At 33.9% G+C, this 22,488-nt stretch overlaps 1 protein-coding gene across 2 annotated transcripts in view; it reads right to left on the bottom strand.

Moving 5' to 3' along the window:
• LOC128887986 (uncharacterized) overlaps positions 1 to 22,488 on the bottom strand; it is a 456,277-nt gene that overhangs the window by 41,397 nt on the left and 392,392 nt on the right. For both annotated transcript variants that reach the window (XM_054144535.1, XM_054144536.1), the window contains one exon: positions 8,219 to 8,515. In XM_054144535.1, the coding sequence (XP_054000510.1) occupies positions 8,219 to 8,515 (297 nt within the window). The remainder of the gene's footprint in view (positions 1 to 8,218; positions 8,516 to 22,488) is intronic.

Here is a 22,488-nt window from a genome sequence, read left to right as displayed (position 1 = left end):
GTCGGCACTTGAATGGGAACATTCAGAACGCAATTTATAAACACTGACATAAACATCGCATGCGATGGAAGCAAGTAAGTCAATCATGATACTAGCAAACAAAAATGTTTATATCTCAGAAACGGTTGACCTTTGGACCTATGTTTACTAAAGCTTTTTTACTCAGTACAGTGTGCCCTATACGCCATATAAATATTGAATACTTTTTTTTTTAACACCCTGTATAGAGTGCAGGTTTCAGACACTAAACATTTAGGAATCAATGCCAAATGATAGTTATAAGCTTTCAGGTCTGTGTATTGCTGAACTTGCTCCACCTTCTATCGAAGGCCAGAGATAGAAGTAAAAACTCATTCGATTTCAATCTTATGCGTTGTAAGAGAACGTTTGCTCTTAGGGGTTGCTTACTGGTGTAACTTAAATAAATACTCTAATATTTTGGATAAATAGGTATTTTTATATCCTTGTTGCTTAAAGACTTTAAAACGCAATACAAGGTACGTTCACAGTTAGTGATAAAAGAAAATAGCAAGCCCTCAGGGGCTGTAGTGGTGTTTGTAGCTATAGTACCGGCTTAGCGAGGTATATACCCAAGCTAGAGAGGGGTCAGCGAACAGATGTGTGAAGGATTGTCGATGCGAATTGTAAATGTAAATGTAATGTAAATGTAATGAAAAAAAAAACACATATGTGTAGAACTGGTGAATTGTAAACACGTATGTGTAAGACTGGTGAATTGTATAAGCAAGACCGGATCAAGAAAAGTGTTAATAGTCCGACAGGACTATCACTCAAATATAATGTTACAGGCAAAGTGTAAACGGTCCATTAGGGCCAACACTATAAATATAGAAAAAGAAAGAAAGAATCATGTGCAATGCAAAAGAAAAATCATGAAATTGGCAAATAAATTCAAATGCAAACAGGAAAATTGACAAATAAACTCAAATGCAATATGGTTAAATACAACGAGACATTCTAAGTCTGTAAAAGATGTGAAAAAGTATATTTTTTCCGGTTTTTACCATTCATATTACCATCTGGGATTAAACAGGTGATATTACTATCGTCGAGTAGAAGTGAACTGGATTATACAAAACTATACATATGCTGAACATTCTCTAGACTCTAGATCAAAATGGAATTAAAACAGCCAAATTAATTTTTGGCAACTTGACTTTCGAAGATATACCGAATTCAAAAATTTAATTTCAATTATTTTAATTGCAGAAAAATCATGAAAATTGGCTTGAAATTGGTAAACATAAAAGAGTACCCCTGAAAGCAATAACACTAGGAGAAAAACCATTTCGTAAATCGAAATAAACGTATTAAAGTCGCGATAATTCTCACTGCCACGTTCAAGTTCCACGTTAGGTGTACAAATAAGTTCGGTGCCTTTTTATCATATATTCGATGTTTATTTATAAGAAAAAGGAATACACGTTATGTTTCAAAGTAATCACCATTACTTTCTACACAATTCTTCCACTTTTCGGGTAGTTGGCGGATTCCATTTCTATAAAAAGATGGTGGTTTTGATTCGATAAACTCATTAATGCTTTTTTCGACTCTTCAAAGGATTTGAAATGGTAATCTGAGGGGGCCATATCTGGATAATATGTCGCATGAATAAGAGTCATTTTTGTAGCCTCAGCAGCATTTTTCTTCAACTCAAATCCAAAAAGAATACGATGTCTAATGTGCTCTTTTTGAAAACGTCATGATGTGAAGTATCTATTGTTTTTCGAGGTTATATACCAATTAGGTTAAAGTTACATAGTGAATTTAGTAGCGTGAAGCTAATACCTTAAGACATCGATCGGCGAGAAAAAATTACAATTTGAAATGTAATTACAGCTGAATATATGTAAAAACACCGAACTTATTTGTACTCCTAATAGGAATGGTGAAAAATTATTCCACCTACCGTAAGAAACGCGTCCGCTCAGAGACCTTACTCTCGCTTGGTCAGCCTACACGTTATTGCAAGAATTTCTCATTTTATTGTAATAATCGAAGTTCTACTGCATTGTTCACGCTCGGCCAAGTATGAACAATCCTTTTTTCAGGGCTTGTACCGTTTCGACTTGGCTATTGTCTACATAAACCTTCTTTACAAGAATTCTCCAAGGATTTTACATGGGATTGTAACCGTATGAACGAGCCTACTTTGTAATTGTAAGATAGAACCTTTTCTTCTCTTAAATAAGCCTTGATATGTTCCTACTGGTGCGAACGCTGTTGTTGTCGTGTGAAAACATCAAATGACTGCGATGAAAATGTTTGAAAAATCGTGATAAATTAATAATAAAACATGAAATTGTTGTTAGTAATTTGAGAAATGCGATAAAATGTTACATTTTTTTACTTTGAAACTATTAAGTTAGGAATGCAGACCTCCTTGAGATAGATTAGAATGTATGAAGGATATTGGGAATATCGAAAACAAAACATAATACGAAATAATTTAGGGTACTCTAGCCCTTTTTATTATATTTCTTATTTGTTTTCATCTTTCTATATGCAACCTTTCTTCTTATACGTATATATCATGCTTTATACATTAATGAATTCTTTTTATCCTAAAGATCATCTGACTGATCGGAAATATTTGCTTTTTATATTTCGCCAATGAATCAAAAGGATTTTGACGCGATCTCCAAAATTTGGATTATAAATTTTTAATATTATATACTCAGAATAATTTGAGGGAGGAGAAGAAAAATAAAGAAAAACAAAAATGAGGATTTGAGATGGACAACGATATAGATAATTCTTTAATCTTCAATATATGTAACCCCAATAAAACATCAATATATGTAACCCCAAATGATCAAACACCATTCTGTTTGAAGAAGTTCAAAATAAAAATATTTGGAAGGAATTAGATATAAACTCGTTGTGTCGAAATCTGAGAATGAAATAATGAAAAATGACGAAAACAGAAAGAAAGAATAAAATATTTCTCACAGCGATCAAATTACCAACAACAATTACGTCTATTATTATTAATTATCCGGAAGAAAATGCTATCTTCATGGTTCTAAATAGTTAAAAAGTACTTGTTGCTTTGATTAGTTGTTTTAGAATATTTCATACATCATTAATATTAGAGAGTATCTAACGAAACATGGTACTTTGTAGAATGCTACTTGAGAAGATTTGAGAACAGATTATTTTAAATTGAAGACTACCGCCAAAAGTACCATAAAAGTTTGATATTCTGATCGACAGAACTCCTAATAAGCGAGACCTTAAGGGTGGAATTAACATCGAAGAACAATCGAAAGAAGTTCTCTGAAAAGTACAATTTTACATGTTTCCCCTTTAAATAAATTTCTTTAACTATTTTCTAAGAATAATTGTAGAATGTTTCATAATATTTTACTAACTTTTTACGTTCGGAGCATAGTTCTCTATTTTCTTCAGTCTACTCAGAACAATACTTTTATTTTTTTTTTTTATTCATCGTAACTGCTATCATTGTCCCACATATTTATAGATGATATCTAAAATTCTATTAGCACAAAAAAGTAATTGTTAAAATTAAAGTGAGGCAATAAAATCACAATATACATACCTTTAACGATGATGCAGAATGATGAGTGACGTGACAAGCGTATACAGAAAAGTTAGTGACACGAAAAAAAAAACAACAAGAACAACAACTGCCGAGTGACTCGGTGTCCAGTTTCAGTACAACCAGAGTTGTTGGATCCCACTCGACAATAATCGCAAAGATTGAGCTTACAATCCACAATTTCAATTACTGCGACTATATTTCCTTAACACCTCAGATTAGGCGTATGGCCTTTAATCTGTCAGAGTTTCATACGATTTGCTTAAACCAAATTATTTTTCACTGATATAAATGATTTCGTACTATCTCTCGCGGGGTTACATTCATTTATCGCCAATATAAATATTTACTAAGTTCTGGAAATGTATAGAGAACGCAATTATACTTTTGTACAGTAGCACATAGTTAAAGGAAACGTACGAATGCTTTGTACAAACAAAATTAGGTTTCAATGGGATAGTAACAATGATTAACACAACCTAATTTAAACAATGACACACTCAAACAGCAATTAAGAAACAAACGATAAATTGAAAGATATGTATTATATATTTATTTATTTTGTGTTTACCTAAACGTTTCAACCTTAATCTTCTTCAATGAAACAGTTAATTTACAAAACTTCAAAAAGAAAGATTAGCGTAAGATGAATCAGTTGTTTCGAAATATAAGTTATTTATTTAAGGTAATTACTTTTAGGAGAAATAGAAAATAAAAAACACGTGACGTAAATATAAAAGTTGTAAAATAAAGATTATGAATATAAAGGAAAGCAATAATCGTACGAGTTTGAATATAAAGATTAATTACAAAAAGGTTTGACTAAAATGTCAATCCCCGTTGTCTACTACGAATCCCCAGTGGTTATTAATGGTACGTTATAGAACAAAAGAAATGAATATATATATAATATTTTACAAGCTATTACAAGAAAGGTTGTGTTGACCATTGTCACTATTTTACCAACATTCAATGTATAGGAATAACTTTAAAACAAGTTTTCATCCACAAACACTACGCATTCATCTAATTCAAACCCAATCAAATTTCAGTTCGAGTTGTCGAATTATCCCAGAAGTCAAACACAGCACTCATCCTAGGGTTAATCCTTTGAGGATGGCAGACAAATAACGATTATCTAATATTACCTTGTTCAATGCATACATTCTATTTTAATGTAATGAACAGTTATGTACGTATCGATTGTTAAAATCATGTACGTATGATAATATTTAGCGACGAATTTTCAAGAATTGTAACAGTATATTACTAGAAACAACTCAACTTTGAATGGCAAAGGATTTTTACAGCTAATCAAGGAAGAGGTAATTATTTACAGTAGTGCTAAATTTAAAGATTTCAACAGCCTTAAATTACATTGGAATGATTATGACACTAATTAAATTTAAAGAATCAAAAATAAAGCGAAACTAAAATTTTCTTTCAGATCAGCGCCAGTTGGCTAATTTTCAACCTGTCTTGTAAAATAAATTCAGTATTTCAAGAATTTTAAAAAGATGTTCAATATGAACATATGCTAAATTCAAGCATGATGTAGCTTATGCTTCCCCTCGAAAAATTACCAAAGATCATTCACGTTTCGCAACGCTAAAGTGAGGAAAATAATAGAAACAAAATACGACGTGGTTCTTAGGTTGGTCCAATAAATATTTGTGAAAACGACCATCAAAATGATTGTTTAACTATTCACGATGTTCGCTTGTCAATGACGTATTCTCTTCAACATACTTCAAGGTAGTTGAAATCGATGAGGTCGGAACTACTGTTCATAATTACCAAGAAATGCTTGAGATCAGTCGAGTCTCTGGAAAGTCCTCCCAGGATCACCAAAGGCAAACGGAACAGTCTTCGGTGTCAGGGATCACTCAAACTATCGACTTCTCCACGCACGAGAGTCTAGTTCAGAACTGAAAAGCCATTGACCTATGTGGGAGCGTGTAATACCTTGACGACAACTCCATGACTATAGGACAATGCATTTCACCACCTCTACCAGACTTCTAAGTTAAGCTGATGAGAAAACGAGTCAAGGTGTACCCAAGATGTATACAATTTAGGCAGTGCCTTGGGCCCCATTGGATCTTATCTTCTCATCAGCGTGCTTTACTAACTCTTGTGCAATGGAGAGTCAAAGGTCTGGCAAAGGACGTCCATGAACACGGAAATTCAGAAAACTATGAAACATTTTATGCAAGTGAAACAATTAATCTGTAACAAATAATTATCATTCGTTGGTGCCACAATACGTTCTGGGAGGTGAAATATCCCCTTGGAAAAAGTAGTACTAACCAGTCTACGTCATGATGTACAAATAGCAAAGGATCCTTTGGCGTGTAACTATTCGATTAGAAACTTAGCAGATTGCTGTAATGTAGTAATGTACACCAATCTGTTGATAAATCCTTCGACCAATTACGGTTCTACGTTACCAAACCTTACCGACAGAACATTCTGCTTTGCCGACAAAGTACTTTACCTCATCGATAACGTAACATCTTTCACCTACACACAATCTCGCAGTGGCTTAGAGAACAAGTGTAGTATTTCTACTTACATCAAATACAAGACATTGCTGTAACTATTACATTAAGTTCTGACAACAATTAACTTCTTTGCGAGCAATTTACAAATTCACCCCTGTTCAGAAGTATGTGGACACTAATAGAAATAAATATCTAAGTTACGAATCGATTAATATCAATTATATCATTTATCTTTCAATATGTTTATGTTGTATTAGCGAACATACTTTATTAATAGATTTTTCTAACATCACATTACTATTGATAAAAACTACAGAGATAACTATATAAGGTTAAAATTTCTTTTACCAACCTTGGATACTATTAATTTCTTCATTAGATCCGTAGTAATATTATCTTATGTATTTTGTAATATTTCGCCATAAATGTGTGATATATTGAAAATTCGTTCTGAACTTTTCTATCTAAACGATCCCATAGTTCCACCATAAAATTGAACATGGCATTGAAAATATTAAATATTATTAAATGTTGTTAAATACACGTCCAATATAGAATTTAGCAATATAGTATAGTAATAATTTACGGTGTATATTAATTACTCATTAAAAGTAGTAAGTGTCCACATATTTATGAGCGAGGATGTACGTGAAACGACACCGAATATTTACTACGACTAGAAGAAAGTAAACTGTTAAATACACAAGTGTATTATCTATTTTTAAGTTACTTCCCCTTATCGTCCTATTCTACTCGTGCTAGAGTAACCAGAATTTTCCGTTTTATTCGAACGAGGTTGCGGGTCACATTAAATCATACGATGTGACGTATGTTGCACATCTCTGTTCTAGAGGACAATAATTAATGCTCCCAGGTGTACATCTAATCGAGACGTATACTCCACCATCTAATGGAATTTTAACAAACCGTATTATGGCACCAAACGAAAAGTATATTATGTTACAGATGAATTGTGTTCCTGCGCCGTATAAATACACTCGGATTGTCGAATTTACGTCAAAATTACAATACCAATGAACAGCTGAGGAACATTAATTCTTGCTCTCTAGATAAAAGTCATCAACAGTAACCAATCCATCTGCTTCGAGAAGCTGAAGTCTTAGTTGTGGTTGGAATAAGTAATTTTCTTCTAGACAGCAAGAATTAGCATTCCCTAGTGTATATCGATGTTACAACCACGATGTAAATTCAGACAGTGTAAACATAGTCTGTGAGAAGTTACATGGATTTACTCCAGAACTTTCTACTCGACATGTACGCTCTAACAAATACCAAAAAAGTCTAATAAATCGTGTTAATGGAATCGATGAAAAATGGTTTTATGTTATGGATGAACTGCTCTCGTTGCACACAATGAGAACCCTCACACAATCCACATTTATATCAAAGTTATAACATCGATATACACCAGGGAACGGTTATTCTTGTCGCTAAATTAATCCCAGCATCAACCAAACCATTTGCACGAAGAAGATGGGGTCTTGGCCAATACTGGGACTGGTGAGTTCCTCCTTGAAGACAAGAATTAACGTTCTTTGGTGCACATGAGCACTACAACTTCGGCATAAATCCAAACCGTGTAAACGTAGTCTATGAGAAGCTGTATAAGCACTTATTCCAGAACATTCCAATCAAGACACACGCTTTATTAAATAATAAAAATAAGACACTTGAGGATTTTACGGCCCGATTTTTCACGGTTGATACTAATTAAGGCTTCCAGATGTAGAATACTAATATCAGTGTACCATTCGATTCCTGATGAAGCTACCTGCAATGTTGACAAAACGTCAAACTATTTTACTTCAAATACACGACTTACACCCGAGAGCCTTAATTAGTGTCAAAAACTGTAAACAACAAAAACCCGAATAAACTGTTCCAATGTTATAAAGTATTTCTATGCAAAATAGTTCTGTGCTACGGGGAAACTACTCTGCTTAAACGCAATGTTTCAACTATCTGAGTTTTCGAATTCGTGAACGTTCCTAGCGAGCGAGCCCTTAAACCGTCCCGAAGCGGAACGTGGAGCGAGCCAAACGCTCAAAATTCGTTCCACGATGACAAGAGAAACGACAGAAAGAGCAAAGAAAAACAGGGTCGGTCTCACCTGCAGCTGCAGCTGCAGCGGCCGCGGCCGCCGCGGGGTACTGCCATAAGGTGGGCGGCCATGCGGCTGCGGCCGCGGCCGTGGCGGCGGTGGCCGCGCTCGTCGCGGCGCCGATGCTACCTAGCGTGGAATTCAGGCTGGAATTCAAGCTGGAATTCAGGCTCGAGCCGAGAGCAGCGTTCAGCGAGGGTGCCAGGGCTCCCGAGGGAATGGCGAGGTGGGCCGGACGGTCCTCCCCTCCAGGTCCTCCGCAGTGCACCAGGGTCGCACCGCCTACTGCCATGGCTGTGCTCGAACCTAACAACAAGCCCAGTCAAATGTATTTATTACAGATCCCTACTTCACGTGTATCGAAATACCCGGGTACACGGCTAATTAACAGATCCGTGTATTTTTAATACTCGGCTTCTTCCACTAGTCTATTACAGTATTTTTTAAGACTTCTTTACTTGAAATTTGATGTTTTCTAATTTGTACGAAGCAATAAACTGATGTGTTTCGTTACAAATTCTACTGTAAATAATTCGTCATAAGAACCGTACGAGTACTTATTCCTTCTTTATTTCTGTCGATTTTTCGTTTTTTCTTGTTAATTTTGCAAATTATATAAACTAGTAATTGTTGCTTGGACTATATCTACTCTAGAGATTTCCGAGAATATATAGAATACCATCAATTATAAAAAAAATTAATAATCTACAATTTCACACAAGACTTTTTGGGAAATCGATCGATGTACGAATACATTCTCCACTCACTGTATATGTAATTCTAATCAACAACGGGAATGTGCATCGTTCGGGGACCTATAGCAATGAGAGAAGCATGAAATACATATTTTCTGTTTATCACATTTTTTGTATTATATTATGTTAATAAAGGTTTCTTGTGTTTTTAGTATAATGAAGTGTTAATAAAGTCCAACACATTTAATCAAGAAATTGCACGTTTCCTACCTTCAAATACGTAATCATTAAAACATTTCAATGATAATTTATCATAATAAATTACAGTCTAATTTCAAAATGAGAATCGTTGGAAACATCGTTGTAGACATAAATAAACTACTTATGTTGCTTCACTCCTGCGTTGATTCTCGTTTGTGGATACAGTTCGAGATGCCTCAACCTCCTACCTTCCCAACAATTCCAATAACAAAAAAAGCGGCGACATATCAAAAGAAGTACGTTGAAAGTAGTATTTAGTATAACAGGGATCTCGCACGGTAAATGTCATACCAGACATTATTTGTATATAACCCAGACCTATAGCAAGCGACAGAAATATTCATTACCCATCAACTGCCGACTTTGAAGGATTGATATTTTTGCACAATACACATTTCAAAATTATTATTAATGGCGATATGTGTTGGGAGAGCTGAGATTTCAAAGTCGACAACTGGTAGAGTACGAATACTTCTACAACTCACTGTATGTACTATTAACCAGTCGGGTGTCGCGTCCTCTTTTCAGAGCGCGCACCTATGTGTATCGTGAGAATCAAGCTACGACAGGTATAATCGTCAAACAGAAAGTAATATTAGATCGCAAAGACGGCTATTTATTAGGTCGTCCCAAAAATTCATGCCACTTATACTTCTGCTACTCAAATTAATATGTAAAACATACTCTTAAATCAACCATGGTAACTAAATTTTACGCGTGACGAGTATACTCGTCATGATACAAAATACTGCCTTTTCTCCATGACGAGTATACTCGTCAATCACGGCTGATTGGTTAAAAGACCATAAGCTGCCGTCGAATTAGATTAGGCGTTCTACCTCCAGTCACATGGATTGTTATTATTGATTAAAACGATCACATCCACTAGCAATTATAATATATAACACAATCACAAAAAATCTAGAAATAAGGATATTTTTAGAAGACTAGACGAAGAATGTTATTTATTTGTTACGTATATTCTACGCAAAGATAGTAAGTTCCTGGCAAATCGATTCAACTATGCAGTTTGCAAACACACGGAAGAATTCTTTTCTTCGAATTAAATTACAATTTTAAAGCGATATTATTTCATGATACTTGACAGCCTTCGAGATGACTTCGCCAATTTACCTATATTTCATTATTTCTTCGAAAAAAATATGATTGCGAAATAAGTATCTATCAAACTGCGCGAGGATCAATCTGACTGAACAATTCAATTGTCCAGCTAGTATAGAATTTGTAATATAATCAAGTTTCTAACCATTATTCGGTTACAGAGTCAGTATCAATCTAACTATTCCATGTTGGTCTTTTTATTGTAATTAAATAAGAATTCAAACTGTTATTTTATTATTGCACTTAACAACCTACTGACGACATTGCCATTATATATTATTAGGAAATTTAATTTCCCAGACGGACTAATCATTACTTGGTTACAGAATCAGTCCTGAAAGCAATAGGATCTTTAAGAGTCAGTTTCAATCCCATATGATATAATCCCCGTGCAAAACCCATACCAAGCAATGACGTTCTGATATAGCAGAAAATGAATGGAATTGTACAAAGAAAGAATAATATTGTAAATATAAAACAATATACTCAAACTCCGAGTACCTGTCCATTACTTTTACAAAGATTGGAATCAAACATCCAAAATGTGTCGAAATGTTTCATACTCTACAAAACTATTAAATTATTATTTTTTAATGTTATTTAGTTGTCCTCAATTAACACTATGTATCAACCTGATGAAATGTTAGGTAAAAATCCAAATTTCAAAATAAAATGTACTCTTTCTCAGCTTTCACATCACTGTTTAGTTGAGCGAAATTAAATAGTATTTTTTTTACGCATCAAGTTCCGTTTTATTTGTATATCAAGGGGTTAAAAACCAAAGTCCTAAAGTCATCTTATAATATACTCTTCGTTAAAGCAGACTTCGTCAAAGCCCATTTTCTACAACCTTGATATCGTGTGAAATTTTGTATGTTTTACTGCTGAACGATGCTAAATGTTTGCGGTTATCGTTTGTCTTCATCAACGATTTACGGAATTCCTTTATGTAGCGGAAAAACATATTTCCTGGGAATGCCGCGAATCGCTAACAAAGACGAATAATTACAATTCGGGAATGATGAGGATAAATAGTGTTTAGAGGATAAATGTTAGCTCTCTGTCGAGCCTATTTTCATCTCTGTACGCATTGCCATTTTATCTGGCTCGTAACAATGGAACGGCATGCCGTGGGTAATGCACCAACGGAATACTCTGCCGGGGATAGTATTTCAGCATTGTGCGACAAGGAACAAGTGACGGGTAGACGATGATTCCTGTCTTCCTGTGTCAGATACAGCAGTCGTCTTCATCCTCATCTATCTTCCCTATGCCGTTACCATTCACGTCCGAACCTAGTATTGTAGAAGCACTGGTATTCCCATCATGGGAATAGTCACCGAGTATGTTTTCATGGCTAGGAATTTCCAAATCTTCAACGATAGCTCAATGACTCCTGTTTAAGAAATTAATCGCTCGAGCGCCCAGAAACAAAGGAAATATTCGGAAATTTACAAAAAGAAATTTATTAAGTAAATTGTTTCAAAACTTTTTGTGCAAATTACTTGGAGAACATTTTTAACATTTTATAGACTAGTAATCTTGATATTTAAAAAAAAAATATAGTTATTGAAGACGCGATCAAAAAACATTTGTTTGCCTTTTTAACTTTGATTCACCGATGTTTCAACTGTTTCTTTACATCTAAATTAGGTTTATCCCTTACAAGCCAAATTGATCAACTCCACTTTTTGTAATTTCGTTAAAATTATGAGTTAAAGACTTAGGCAAATGTGGATCTACAGCTCCGTTACTTCTTGTACTCCCTTCAAAATAGTTCAGTTGGGAAACCACACATCGCGGCAGATATACATATTTATCACTTTTGGAAACAGTGCTGAAAGTTTTCAACTAAAACTCTGTTCGGGTGGTCGGTCACAGTCTTTTACATGGTGTCCACTGTTTTAAAATGACGATCTCTGATAAGAGAAGTACGGAAACTGTAACTCTCGAATGAAATTTAGGGATGAAAATTGTCATCGAAGTAATGTAATCTAATCAAAATTGGAGGAGATCTCTCGCGTCACACGTCATTGCGTTTAAAAAAATTATTTATTTATGAAGTGCATCTAGATGAATTGCAGCCAAATTCTTCGTTTCGCTTTAAAAATTAATCGACAGCGACGTTGTCTGCGTATTTTGTAAAGGACGTTGGTCAGATTATCACGATGGGCCAAGGATCAAGTATCTCTAATGCAGTGATTAGACTCATGAAGAATGTTCGGGAGCAAACCAATAACGAATACGTTAGTAATGTTTGCAATAACAATTTTAATATGTACTTAATCCTTTTATTACATAACCAAAATGTATTTTAATTTTTCTGTTAAAAACATCTAAATTAGGCAGTCCTAGTATGTGAGCACTGTTTCTGAATCATTATTTTCGACACTTCATCATAAATCCGAAAATGCTTGTCACTGTAATTGTTTACATAAATTCTGCTGATAGTTGGCTTCTAGATAAATAATCAACGAATCTTAAATCAGTGAACATTTAATTTGTTCCTTAATATTAACCCTTTGCACTCGATGCCTTTTTTTTGTATCTACCAGCAACTCGAGATGCTATCTTAGCTTTCTTAGCATTCTATTGCCACGAATGCTAAGATTATATTGACTTCGAGAATGAGATCTCTAATTTGAGATTTGGGAATCAGGTCACCTTTGCCTCAACGATGATCATTTTATTGGCACTTCGAGTTCCAAAGAAATTAAACCTAAAGAAAACCTAGTGGTGACTGAGAGTCACCTCTCGAGTGCAAAGGGATAAGAAAATTATACGAGAACCACCAATTGGGGCTCCCACTTTGGTCACTTTCCTCCACTTGTAGAGTACCAATTTCGTATTACGTTTCAGACAATCCATACAGTATACATATGCAGACTTCTGCGACTGCCTGTACATCTAGCCGCGATTCAAGTGAAAAATTATTCGCGTCCAGAGAATTCCAGCGTGCAAGCTCTCTCATCCGGTTCCCATTCTCTGCGTAACAATCCATGTCGCGGTTCGGTCGCGCGAAAAAGTATCGATATTCCACGCAACGATTGGATATCCTCCGATATCGCAAACGATCGCCAGGAAAACACTAGGTGGGATGGATAATTACGACAGCGCGATCTAGTCGTTGGGGAAGTCGAGACAAGTGGAACTCAAGGCAGAAGCGAGCGATGACTGGCGAACGCTGCTGGTTCTTCTCTACGATCCGCCAACAAGTGATTCGTATTCACAGTATGCATATTTCTCGACGTATCGTTCTCTGCTGCGCCGGAGTTATGAAATGCATGCGAGCATTGACGTGTATCGATCGACCATTGCATCGCTTAACGCTCGAAACCTGAGATTCAATGACGTGGGTACGAACTATGAAGGTTTCATTCGTGACGATAGTGTGGCAGGAGGCACAAATTAAAATTTTTGCTATATAAGAAAGAAAGATTGTTGCTATGATTTGCAAATAATGAAACTCCTGACTAACAAACTTACAATTCATCGACAACGTTCGAATACAATGAGATTGACTGGACAATGTGTACAGTTTGGTCAACAAGAGCGTAGACGCAATATCTCTCACATTTGATATTCAGTGAAGTAGAGATTGTACTAATATGAACACTAGCAGTCAACTACGATTCGTGTAGGCCTTAAGATGTTTAGTTTGAAATGTGTCACTGAGAAATATAGTCCATCTCGACGTAAGTGCTACGTACACTAAATGGTTTGACGACGTCTTCTTATGTTGTTGCTCAAAGGATTAGAAAATGATTGGAATAATGTCGTATTTAGCAACGAATCATCTTTTTGGGTTTGGATCCCTTTTAAACGAGTTCGGTTTACTAGCGAAAATCCTGTTATCCAACGAAGCGTTAAATACCCACAGAAAGTGAATGTTTGGGGCTTCTTCAATGTTCGCGGTTTCGACGCTTTATGCATATTTATACACTTCGATCCCAATAGAAATGATTAAATTGTATAAAAGGGGTCTCCTAGTACCGGTTCAAACATTAGTTTCCAAATAATAATAATTAATGGTTTTTTTAAAAGAATAACGATCTAAAATATCAAAACCGCCTTCGTAGCAAATGAAAAGCCAGAAATGTTATGAATATGATGGACTGGCCATTGCAGTCTTTTCAATCTAATTGAAAAGGTTTGATCAATTTTGAAATACGAGCTTCGAGGGCAACGTATTTTTACACTGAAAGCATTAATTCAACGAATTCGTAAACTATGAAAATCACTACTTGTGTTATACGCGGAAAAGATAACGGAAAGCATGACCAGATGTTGTCAAGCTATAACCGCTAATAGAAGAGATCGGACTCATTATCAAACATGTGTGTATCAGTTTTTTAAATATACTCATGTTGAATATAAAATTTTTTCCAAAAAAGTAAGGTTTTTATCTGTTTATATTTAAATCATAAAAGCACAATTTATCCAAAAATAGTTTTTCTTGTTTTCAAAAATTCTAATTTGTAGTTGCTTCTGCAATGTCATCAATCAAATTTTTACAATTATGTCTCATCATAGTCTTTAGTTTGTTTCACGTGTAACTTTATATGGTTAGTAATAACTGGACTCTGCTGATCTTTACGCAAAATAAAATCTTCGCGAACGTGCTTACAAAAATTGAACCTAAATAGGAATTTATTTTATTCTGCAAATATGATAACATGAACTTTACTTCCAATTTTTGTTATATTCTTGCATCTTGTTTGCATTTTGGAGTTTCTTGCACATTCGAATTTCCTATAAATGTATAAAGATCCGCAGTCTAGTAATAACTAAACTCTTTCTCGGTCTTCAGAGCAAAGCTGAAAGCCGTCTTCGGAAAGAACATTGATTTCTTAGTTAGCAAATGTTAATTGCTGGAATACACTTCTTGGTCATGAAAGAGTCTTTCACTCTGACTCGAAATGTTGAATCAAACGATTGAATTTTTGCTCAGTTTTGATCTCAAGACCAACGAACAATTTAAGTATTGCTAATTATACTATTATTTTTTGAATATTTCCGGGTATAATATTATCTTATCCAAGAAAATATCTTTATACTTTAAATTAAAGCTATTAAGACAATAATGAAACGACCGAGTCGTAAAATATCTAATCGTGAGGTTTAAATGAGATTTAAATCTGCGTTTGAAAGTTAAAAGTCATCGTCATAAAGCAAGCTAACAATAAAATGCATATGCTTATATAAAACTATTGTAGAAGGTTTGAAAAATACAAAAAAATATCCTTTGCATTTTGTAGTGAATTATGAATGTACTTGAACGTCAAAAGGAAGCATCATTATAAGATGTTAAATTGAATAGTCTGACGCACACAGTTAATCGTTTGAGACTCAGAATTGTGTAACAAAGTTTAAAGTCTTCAAACTGTTGAGATATACAGTCTAAGTTTAAACTGTTGGAGGATATTACATGTAATGTCAAATTTTGCGAAAGCATGAAGAAGTATTTTTTATGATTTAAAGTGAAGTTATCGTGAAAGTAAATTAAATGCCAAGAGGAAATGGAAAAAGCTATTAATTAACCTGAATAGACTTAAACATGTCGAAGTGAAATTATTCATTTTTAGACATACGTAAATCTGTGTTTAAACATTTTTCGCTGTTTCACACTGTAAATATGTGGAAAAATATTAAATATTCCAAAGTGAAGCCATCACAAATGACCCTACACGTCAAAAGCAATATTAATCTTTTAGATTCCACGGGGCGATCTTCACATAGGAATCGAGAGTCGACAGAACTCAAAGGTTAAAAGACATTAACCTGAGCAGACTAACACATAAAATTAATCAGTTTTAGACTTGTATCTATATCCCAAAATTGAAAGGTATCAAATATTAAATGGATGAATATAAAAATGTTTAGTTGAATTTAGCAGAACTCACAAAAATAGATTAAAAACGTTCTGTCAAAATGACAGCGATGATAGAGGAAGTTGGTCTATACTTTAATAATGTAACAACCTGAATAGATTGACACGCGAATTTAACCATTTTTAGACTCCAATCAATATCTATCATTGGAAAGCATCAAATATTCAAATTAAATGGACAAATAGAGAAAAGTTTTGATGAATTTAGCATATATGCTAATTCTACATATAGAATCTATACAGGGTGTCCCAAAAGTCGGTGAGGAGCCGGAAATGGGGGGTAGCTGAGACGATTCTGAACAACAATTTCCTTTGCAAAAATGTCGGATAGGGCTTCGTTAAGGAGATATTAAGAGAAAACCCCGACCAATCAGAGCGCGCGTAGACCGTTCGAGCGGCCGCGGTAGCGAAGGCTACGCGCTAGGCGGCAGCGTCAATGTCCTTCGATGCACGTCGAGTCACTTTTCGCGTACAAGCGCGGCCGCCAGCGCGTAGCTTCGCTACCGCGGCCGCTCGAACGGTCTACGCGCGCTCTGATTGGTCGGGGTTTTCTCTTAATATCTCCTTAACGAAGCCTCATCCGACATTTTTGCAAAGGAAATTGTTGTTCAGAATCGTCTCAGCTACCCTCCATTTCCGGCTCCTCCCCGACTTTTGGGGCACCCTGTACGTATAGAATCACAAAAATACATTAAGAACGTCCAGTTAAAGTGACAGTGCAAGGGAATATTAACTTATTTCTCAAAAATAAGAATCTGTAGTGGTATACACATCATATTCGTAAAACAGATATAAAAAAATAAGTTTATAGCAATAAGTTTATATAAAAACTATAAATAATTTTACAACGTGAAAAAATTAAAAATGATTTAAGAATTTTACCGCATAATATTTCAAATGTTTGTGAAGCTCGTATAGTCGCATAGAAGACATCTCGTATACTTGAAATACTACATTTCCTCTACTAAACATGCCAAATTATATGTACCTTGAAAAACGTTATGCTTCTTCTTAAACAAATGTTTTATATAACAGGATTGAAAAAACTTTTGTTCATCACTTTTTTGCTACTAATGTCATCTATTAAATATTTTCTTCGATTTTATCAAATATTCTTAAATGCTTTGATTACGTTTTGGTGTAAAGTTTAAATATTTCAAATTCGGCGTGGATTGAATGTTTTATAACAAATGCTGGTCTCATATAAAAAAAATTGGTATTTTAGGGAAATAAAAAATGTCTACCGTCTTCGAATCTGTGTAAACCATCTCATTTTATTCGTGTCCTTCTCCCTTTCTAATTTGATGTATTTAAAATGCAAGAGGGCGCCTCCTATATTGGTCTTATGATATAAGAACTTCGTTAAATAAAGTCATGAATTTCTGATCGCTTAATCATAATAATGATTCAGACGGCGGAAGGTCGGAAGACTATAAATACAAGAATAATACCTTAACTCTACGTGATTTATTTTCTGCGCAGTAATTCTTGCAAAATCAGCAAAGACCTATTAATTAATGTTTGCTGTGCTTGTATAAACTCTCTTCAAAAATTGAATACAATTTCTTAATTTAAATATTAGCAATCGTACAATTTTATATACAATTTATCATGTCGATTCCATCAAAGTAAATTGAAATTTTCATTATTAACGCGTTCCGAATCGCTACAACCGGTTTATGAAAAATGAGACATTCCCTTTCGGCCATACAAAATTATCGATATTAATCACTTTAAATCTTTCTTCACTTATCCAAAAGAAAAGTAAAGCTGATACTTATTCTAAGAGTTCGGTATTCCAGTTAAAAACGAAAAGAGCTTACGACTTTCATTTCCTGTTATTAACCGTAACGCTGATTAAAGAGCAAGCGTCGACGTTAAAGTTGCAGGTAGAAAGTGGTTCTTTGTCGGGAGAATGAATATTCGCTTAAACGAAAAGTTAATTAATTTATTCTGCTTCACATAAAGTATACGGCACACGTATAACTTTTATCGATATCTTCATCCCTTAAGCTTTTAAAGTTTCTTTTTGATAGGTTTATCGCGACTTCAACGTCGTTAGAAACGTCACTTAATTCAGAACATCTTGTACGTTAGCCTTGTCATGCACACATGTACAACCCTCCTCTTTGAATCATGCACCTGCTATAAGATTAGGAACTCGTGAGCTGGCCTGACAATACGAAAGACGATGTTTTTATAGAAACGTATATAATACGTTCAAAATTATCGTGCAATTAACCTTGAAGGGTAATAGACTCTTACTGACAGGAGGATGGACACGATTTCAATAGAATTATTAGTTTTACACTTTCACTAATTATATGACATTTAATTCTTAAATATAACACTTATAAATTTTAATCCTTTATAATTGTTTCCCATCGCAATTAATAGTAAACGTATTTAAGAGGTCAGGAATGAGAGTGTGTGATGAGGGAATGGATGAATAGAGTCTCCCCCCCCCCTCTCTCCCTCTCTCGCAGGTGTGAATGGAATGAATAGTTAGATGTAAGGTAGAGAAGTAAGGCTTAGTTGTATAAGTTGTATGAGTAGTGTTAAGAGGAAAAAATGTAAGCGGAGCTGAGGTCCGCATGTACTCCGCAAAGAGAATAAACTATAACTAACTAACTATTAAACATATTTAATTCGTGACTGTTTCGTTATTTTTAAGAAAATATGACCATTCGTGTATACAAATAACAATTTTTATTTCTTCTTTATATTCATCTTACGAATTTTAAAATATATCTTTGTAAGTTATGTTTCTTATGCTTTTTCCTTCTTTAACTTCTCTTTTTCTTTCAAATGTTGATTTATTTATATTAAATCTGATTTACGAAGTTATTTGTTGTTGCTCTTACAACTAAAGAATACATTTTATGTTCATTAAGAAATCACCAACAGGACAAAACAATATTTATATAGTTTTGTCAAGTTATGCACAAATTTGGTACAAAAAAATGAACTCAAAAGTGTAAAAGCTGTTTCAGTTTTGCACACTTCGAGAAATGAATGCTTACTGTGTGATAATTCGTAACAAATTCAGTATACACTATAATATAAGTTGTTAGCAGAGTATATTACGATAGTATACGTACGGTGTCGATCATATAATCAAATATATGCAACAATGTAAAATAAAAATGGATTTAACTTGTTTACTTGGAAATTATTCCGAGATAATTTATACAGAATAATAATGGGAAATCTTTTATATAATGCAGTTTATGATTTCAGTTTATGATTTCTACAATAAAATTGAATAAACAATTGATTTTGCAGAAACTTTCACAATATTGTGTATGAGGAAACGAGAATACGATTTACAAAATTGAATCAGAAAAATTCATGACAATCCAAATTTGCTAAGGATTTAACGGAAACAAAAATGCAAGAAATGGACATTGTAAAAGCTCAAAATATGTCAATAATTAAATCTATACTTCTATCAGATTATATATATATATAACAAGAAGAAATAAAGAAAATGACTTTTTCCATATAATTTCATATAATAATAAAAGATTATTATCTTTTGGATGGTACATGAATATTTATGAATAACAAAACTGTGTACGCAAAAATTTGAGTTATTTACTGATATCGAATCCTATAGCACTCAATTTTGGTCTTCTACCACTAAAATAGATTATTTGTAAATTTTTGTCTCTATTATTTTTGTATTAGTTGTATTATTATTTCTTTTGTTCAAAGTTCGACGATGAAAATAACTACAATATTTAGTTGAAATTTTACTGAATAATAAATGTACGAATTGTTTTTGCTACCAAAAGGATTACTCTTTTAATTTGCAATTGTCTCAGGAATCAAAAACGAAAATCGTTTACAAAATCTAAATTTCTGCGGTGCTATCATACTGTTGGATATATACGAATAGAGAGAAAATAAAATTAAAAATTGAGACAGTTCCCTTTGGGAAGTCTAAGTGTTCGGACGTGTCTGGCGTGTCTGGCGAGTTCCGTTTGTTTTTGTGTTTGTTTTTGTTTTGATTGTCGCGTCGTTATGCAAATAAACCAGTGACTATCAATCTAACATTACATCATACGAATCTACCTAGAATTGTACCTACAGCTTCCTGCTCTTTTCACTTATTGAAATGGCTTCTGACCAAGAAATTCATTTCAATGCCTCAACATCAACGTTTAGTCAAGCAGTAAGTAAAAATCCAACGACAAGCTATGCTACTGTTGCCCAAAGGGAAATATTCCCTACAAAGAAACAGGCAATTGTAATCGATTCATTTGATGGGATTCCGCTGAAAGAGTACACCCAAGCGATTGGAAAGTTAATAAATCCAAATAACATACGTTTTGTCTCAAGAATCTCAAGAAATCGCATATGTCTCTACAGATAACAAAACAAAAATATCTATTGGAAATAACTCACTTGAGATTCGTATCTCCTAACGAATTTTAAAAGACTAATATTATCAAACGTCTGCCCAATAATCCCTCATAACGTTTTGGAAAATGAATTTAAAAAATTAAACATCAGATTGGGATCCAATATAACGTTTCTTAGAGCAGGTATGTCAGAACCAGGATTTGCTCACATCTTAAGTTTTCGAAGGCAGGTCTACATACACCCAGATGACGTACATAAACTCCCGGAGTCAATTAAAATAAATTTTGAAGACACAAGTTATTGGATCTACCTTTCGGCCGAAGCAATATCGTGTTTTATCTGTAAACAATAAGGTCATATAGCAAAAAATTGCAAAGAACCTGAATCAATAGAAATATTGCATAAAGAAAACCTAACTTTGACAAACACTCCATCAAATTTGTTTTCATCCAATACATTGGTATATCAAAGTCAAAACAAAGAAGATTTTTCGAATACCACGTTATTGGAAAATGATTCCAAGTTGACATTAATAAATCCTTCCCAAAAGGCTCCAAAACGACCCTTATCTGTATCTTCAAACAGCACAACTGACAACAATGAATCATTAAAAAATCCTCTAAAACCTATCGAAACAAATTTGGATAAACCATATTACCTCGAAGGTTATAAAATCAAAGAAAAATTTAAAAAACCAAAGACCAATACAGATATCGATGAAAACAAAATAGATATCCTAGAAAATCAACTTCTTCCACTCAGAGAAATACTTTCAAACCCAAATAATCCATATCCACTCAATTATCATCAACTTAAAAGTTTACTAGAAAAGACGAAAGGTACCTCCAATGTTACAGGAATTGCTTCGGAATATATATCGAATTTTCAGTCTCTCATCACGATGCTTGAAAAAACCAAGACACTCCTTATAGATAAAAACATTAAACGCAGATTCACAATTTTGAAAAATAAACTAAGAAAATAAAATACCTCTGACAACGATTTAATGACTCTCTGTGAGGCCAGTGATGATGACCAATTACATCATTCTCACAATCAACCTAAAAATGGCTGATTATATATTACAATGGAACTTGAATGGCTACCGTCCGCAAAAAGAAAATCTCCAGATCCTAATCAATAAATATAGTCCAAATATCATATGCCTCCAGGAAACAAATTTTAAAAACAATTTTCAAGCTAACATAAAGAATTATACAAATTTCACCAAAACCAAAACAAATGTAACCCATGCCAGTGGCGGAGTAGCTACATATATTAAAAGAAGTTTCAAAGCATCTGAAATTATTCTAAATACCGATCTTGAGTGTGTCGCAATTTCGGTTCTATTCTCAAAAGGTCCGATCAGCATTTGCAACATTTACCTACCCAATAATTGTATCCTTTCACAACAAAAAATAAGTAGTTTATGCAATCAGCTTCCAAAGCCTTATATAATATTGGGAGATTTTAATTGTCATAGCTATACGTGGGGTTCGTACAAACTAGATGAAAGAGGGAAAACAATGGAACAAATTATGGAAGACCTTAATTTGGTACTATTAAATAATAATCATTCAACTCACTTCAATAATTTCTACAACATATTCAGCGCTATTGATTTATCAATCTCTAGTCCCTCAATCGCACATAATTTCAACTGGGAAACTACCGAACACCTATACGGAAGTGATCATTATCCCATACTCTTACACCATCAGTTAAATCGGACTTCCACTTACTCTACAAATGAAATAAAATGGAATTTCAGGAAAGGTGATTTTTCAGAATACCAAAATATAATCTCGATAAAAATAAACGAACTTCAATCTCGATGCGTCCAAATGATGAATATCAACGAAAAAGTAGACATTCTTACGAAAATTATACTTGATGCTGCCAAAAAATCTATCCCTAATTCATTGAGCAAAGCACAAAAGAAA

The sequence above is a fragment of the Hylaeus anthracinus genome, unplaced genomic scaffold, assembly GCF_026225885.1.
Source record: "Hylaeus anthracinus isolate JK02 unplaced genomic scaffold, UHH_iyHylAnth1.0_haploid 11989, whole genome shotgun sequence".
Classification (NCBI taxonomy): domain Eukaryota; kingdom Metazoa; phylum Arthropoda; class Insecta; order Hymenoptera; family Colletidae; genus Hylaeus; species Hylaeus anthracinus.
This window is presented reverse-complemented; position numbering and strand designations above follow the sequence as displayed.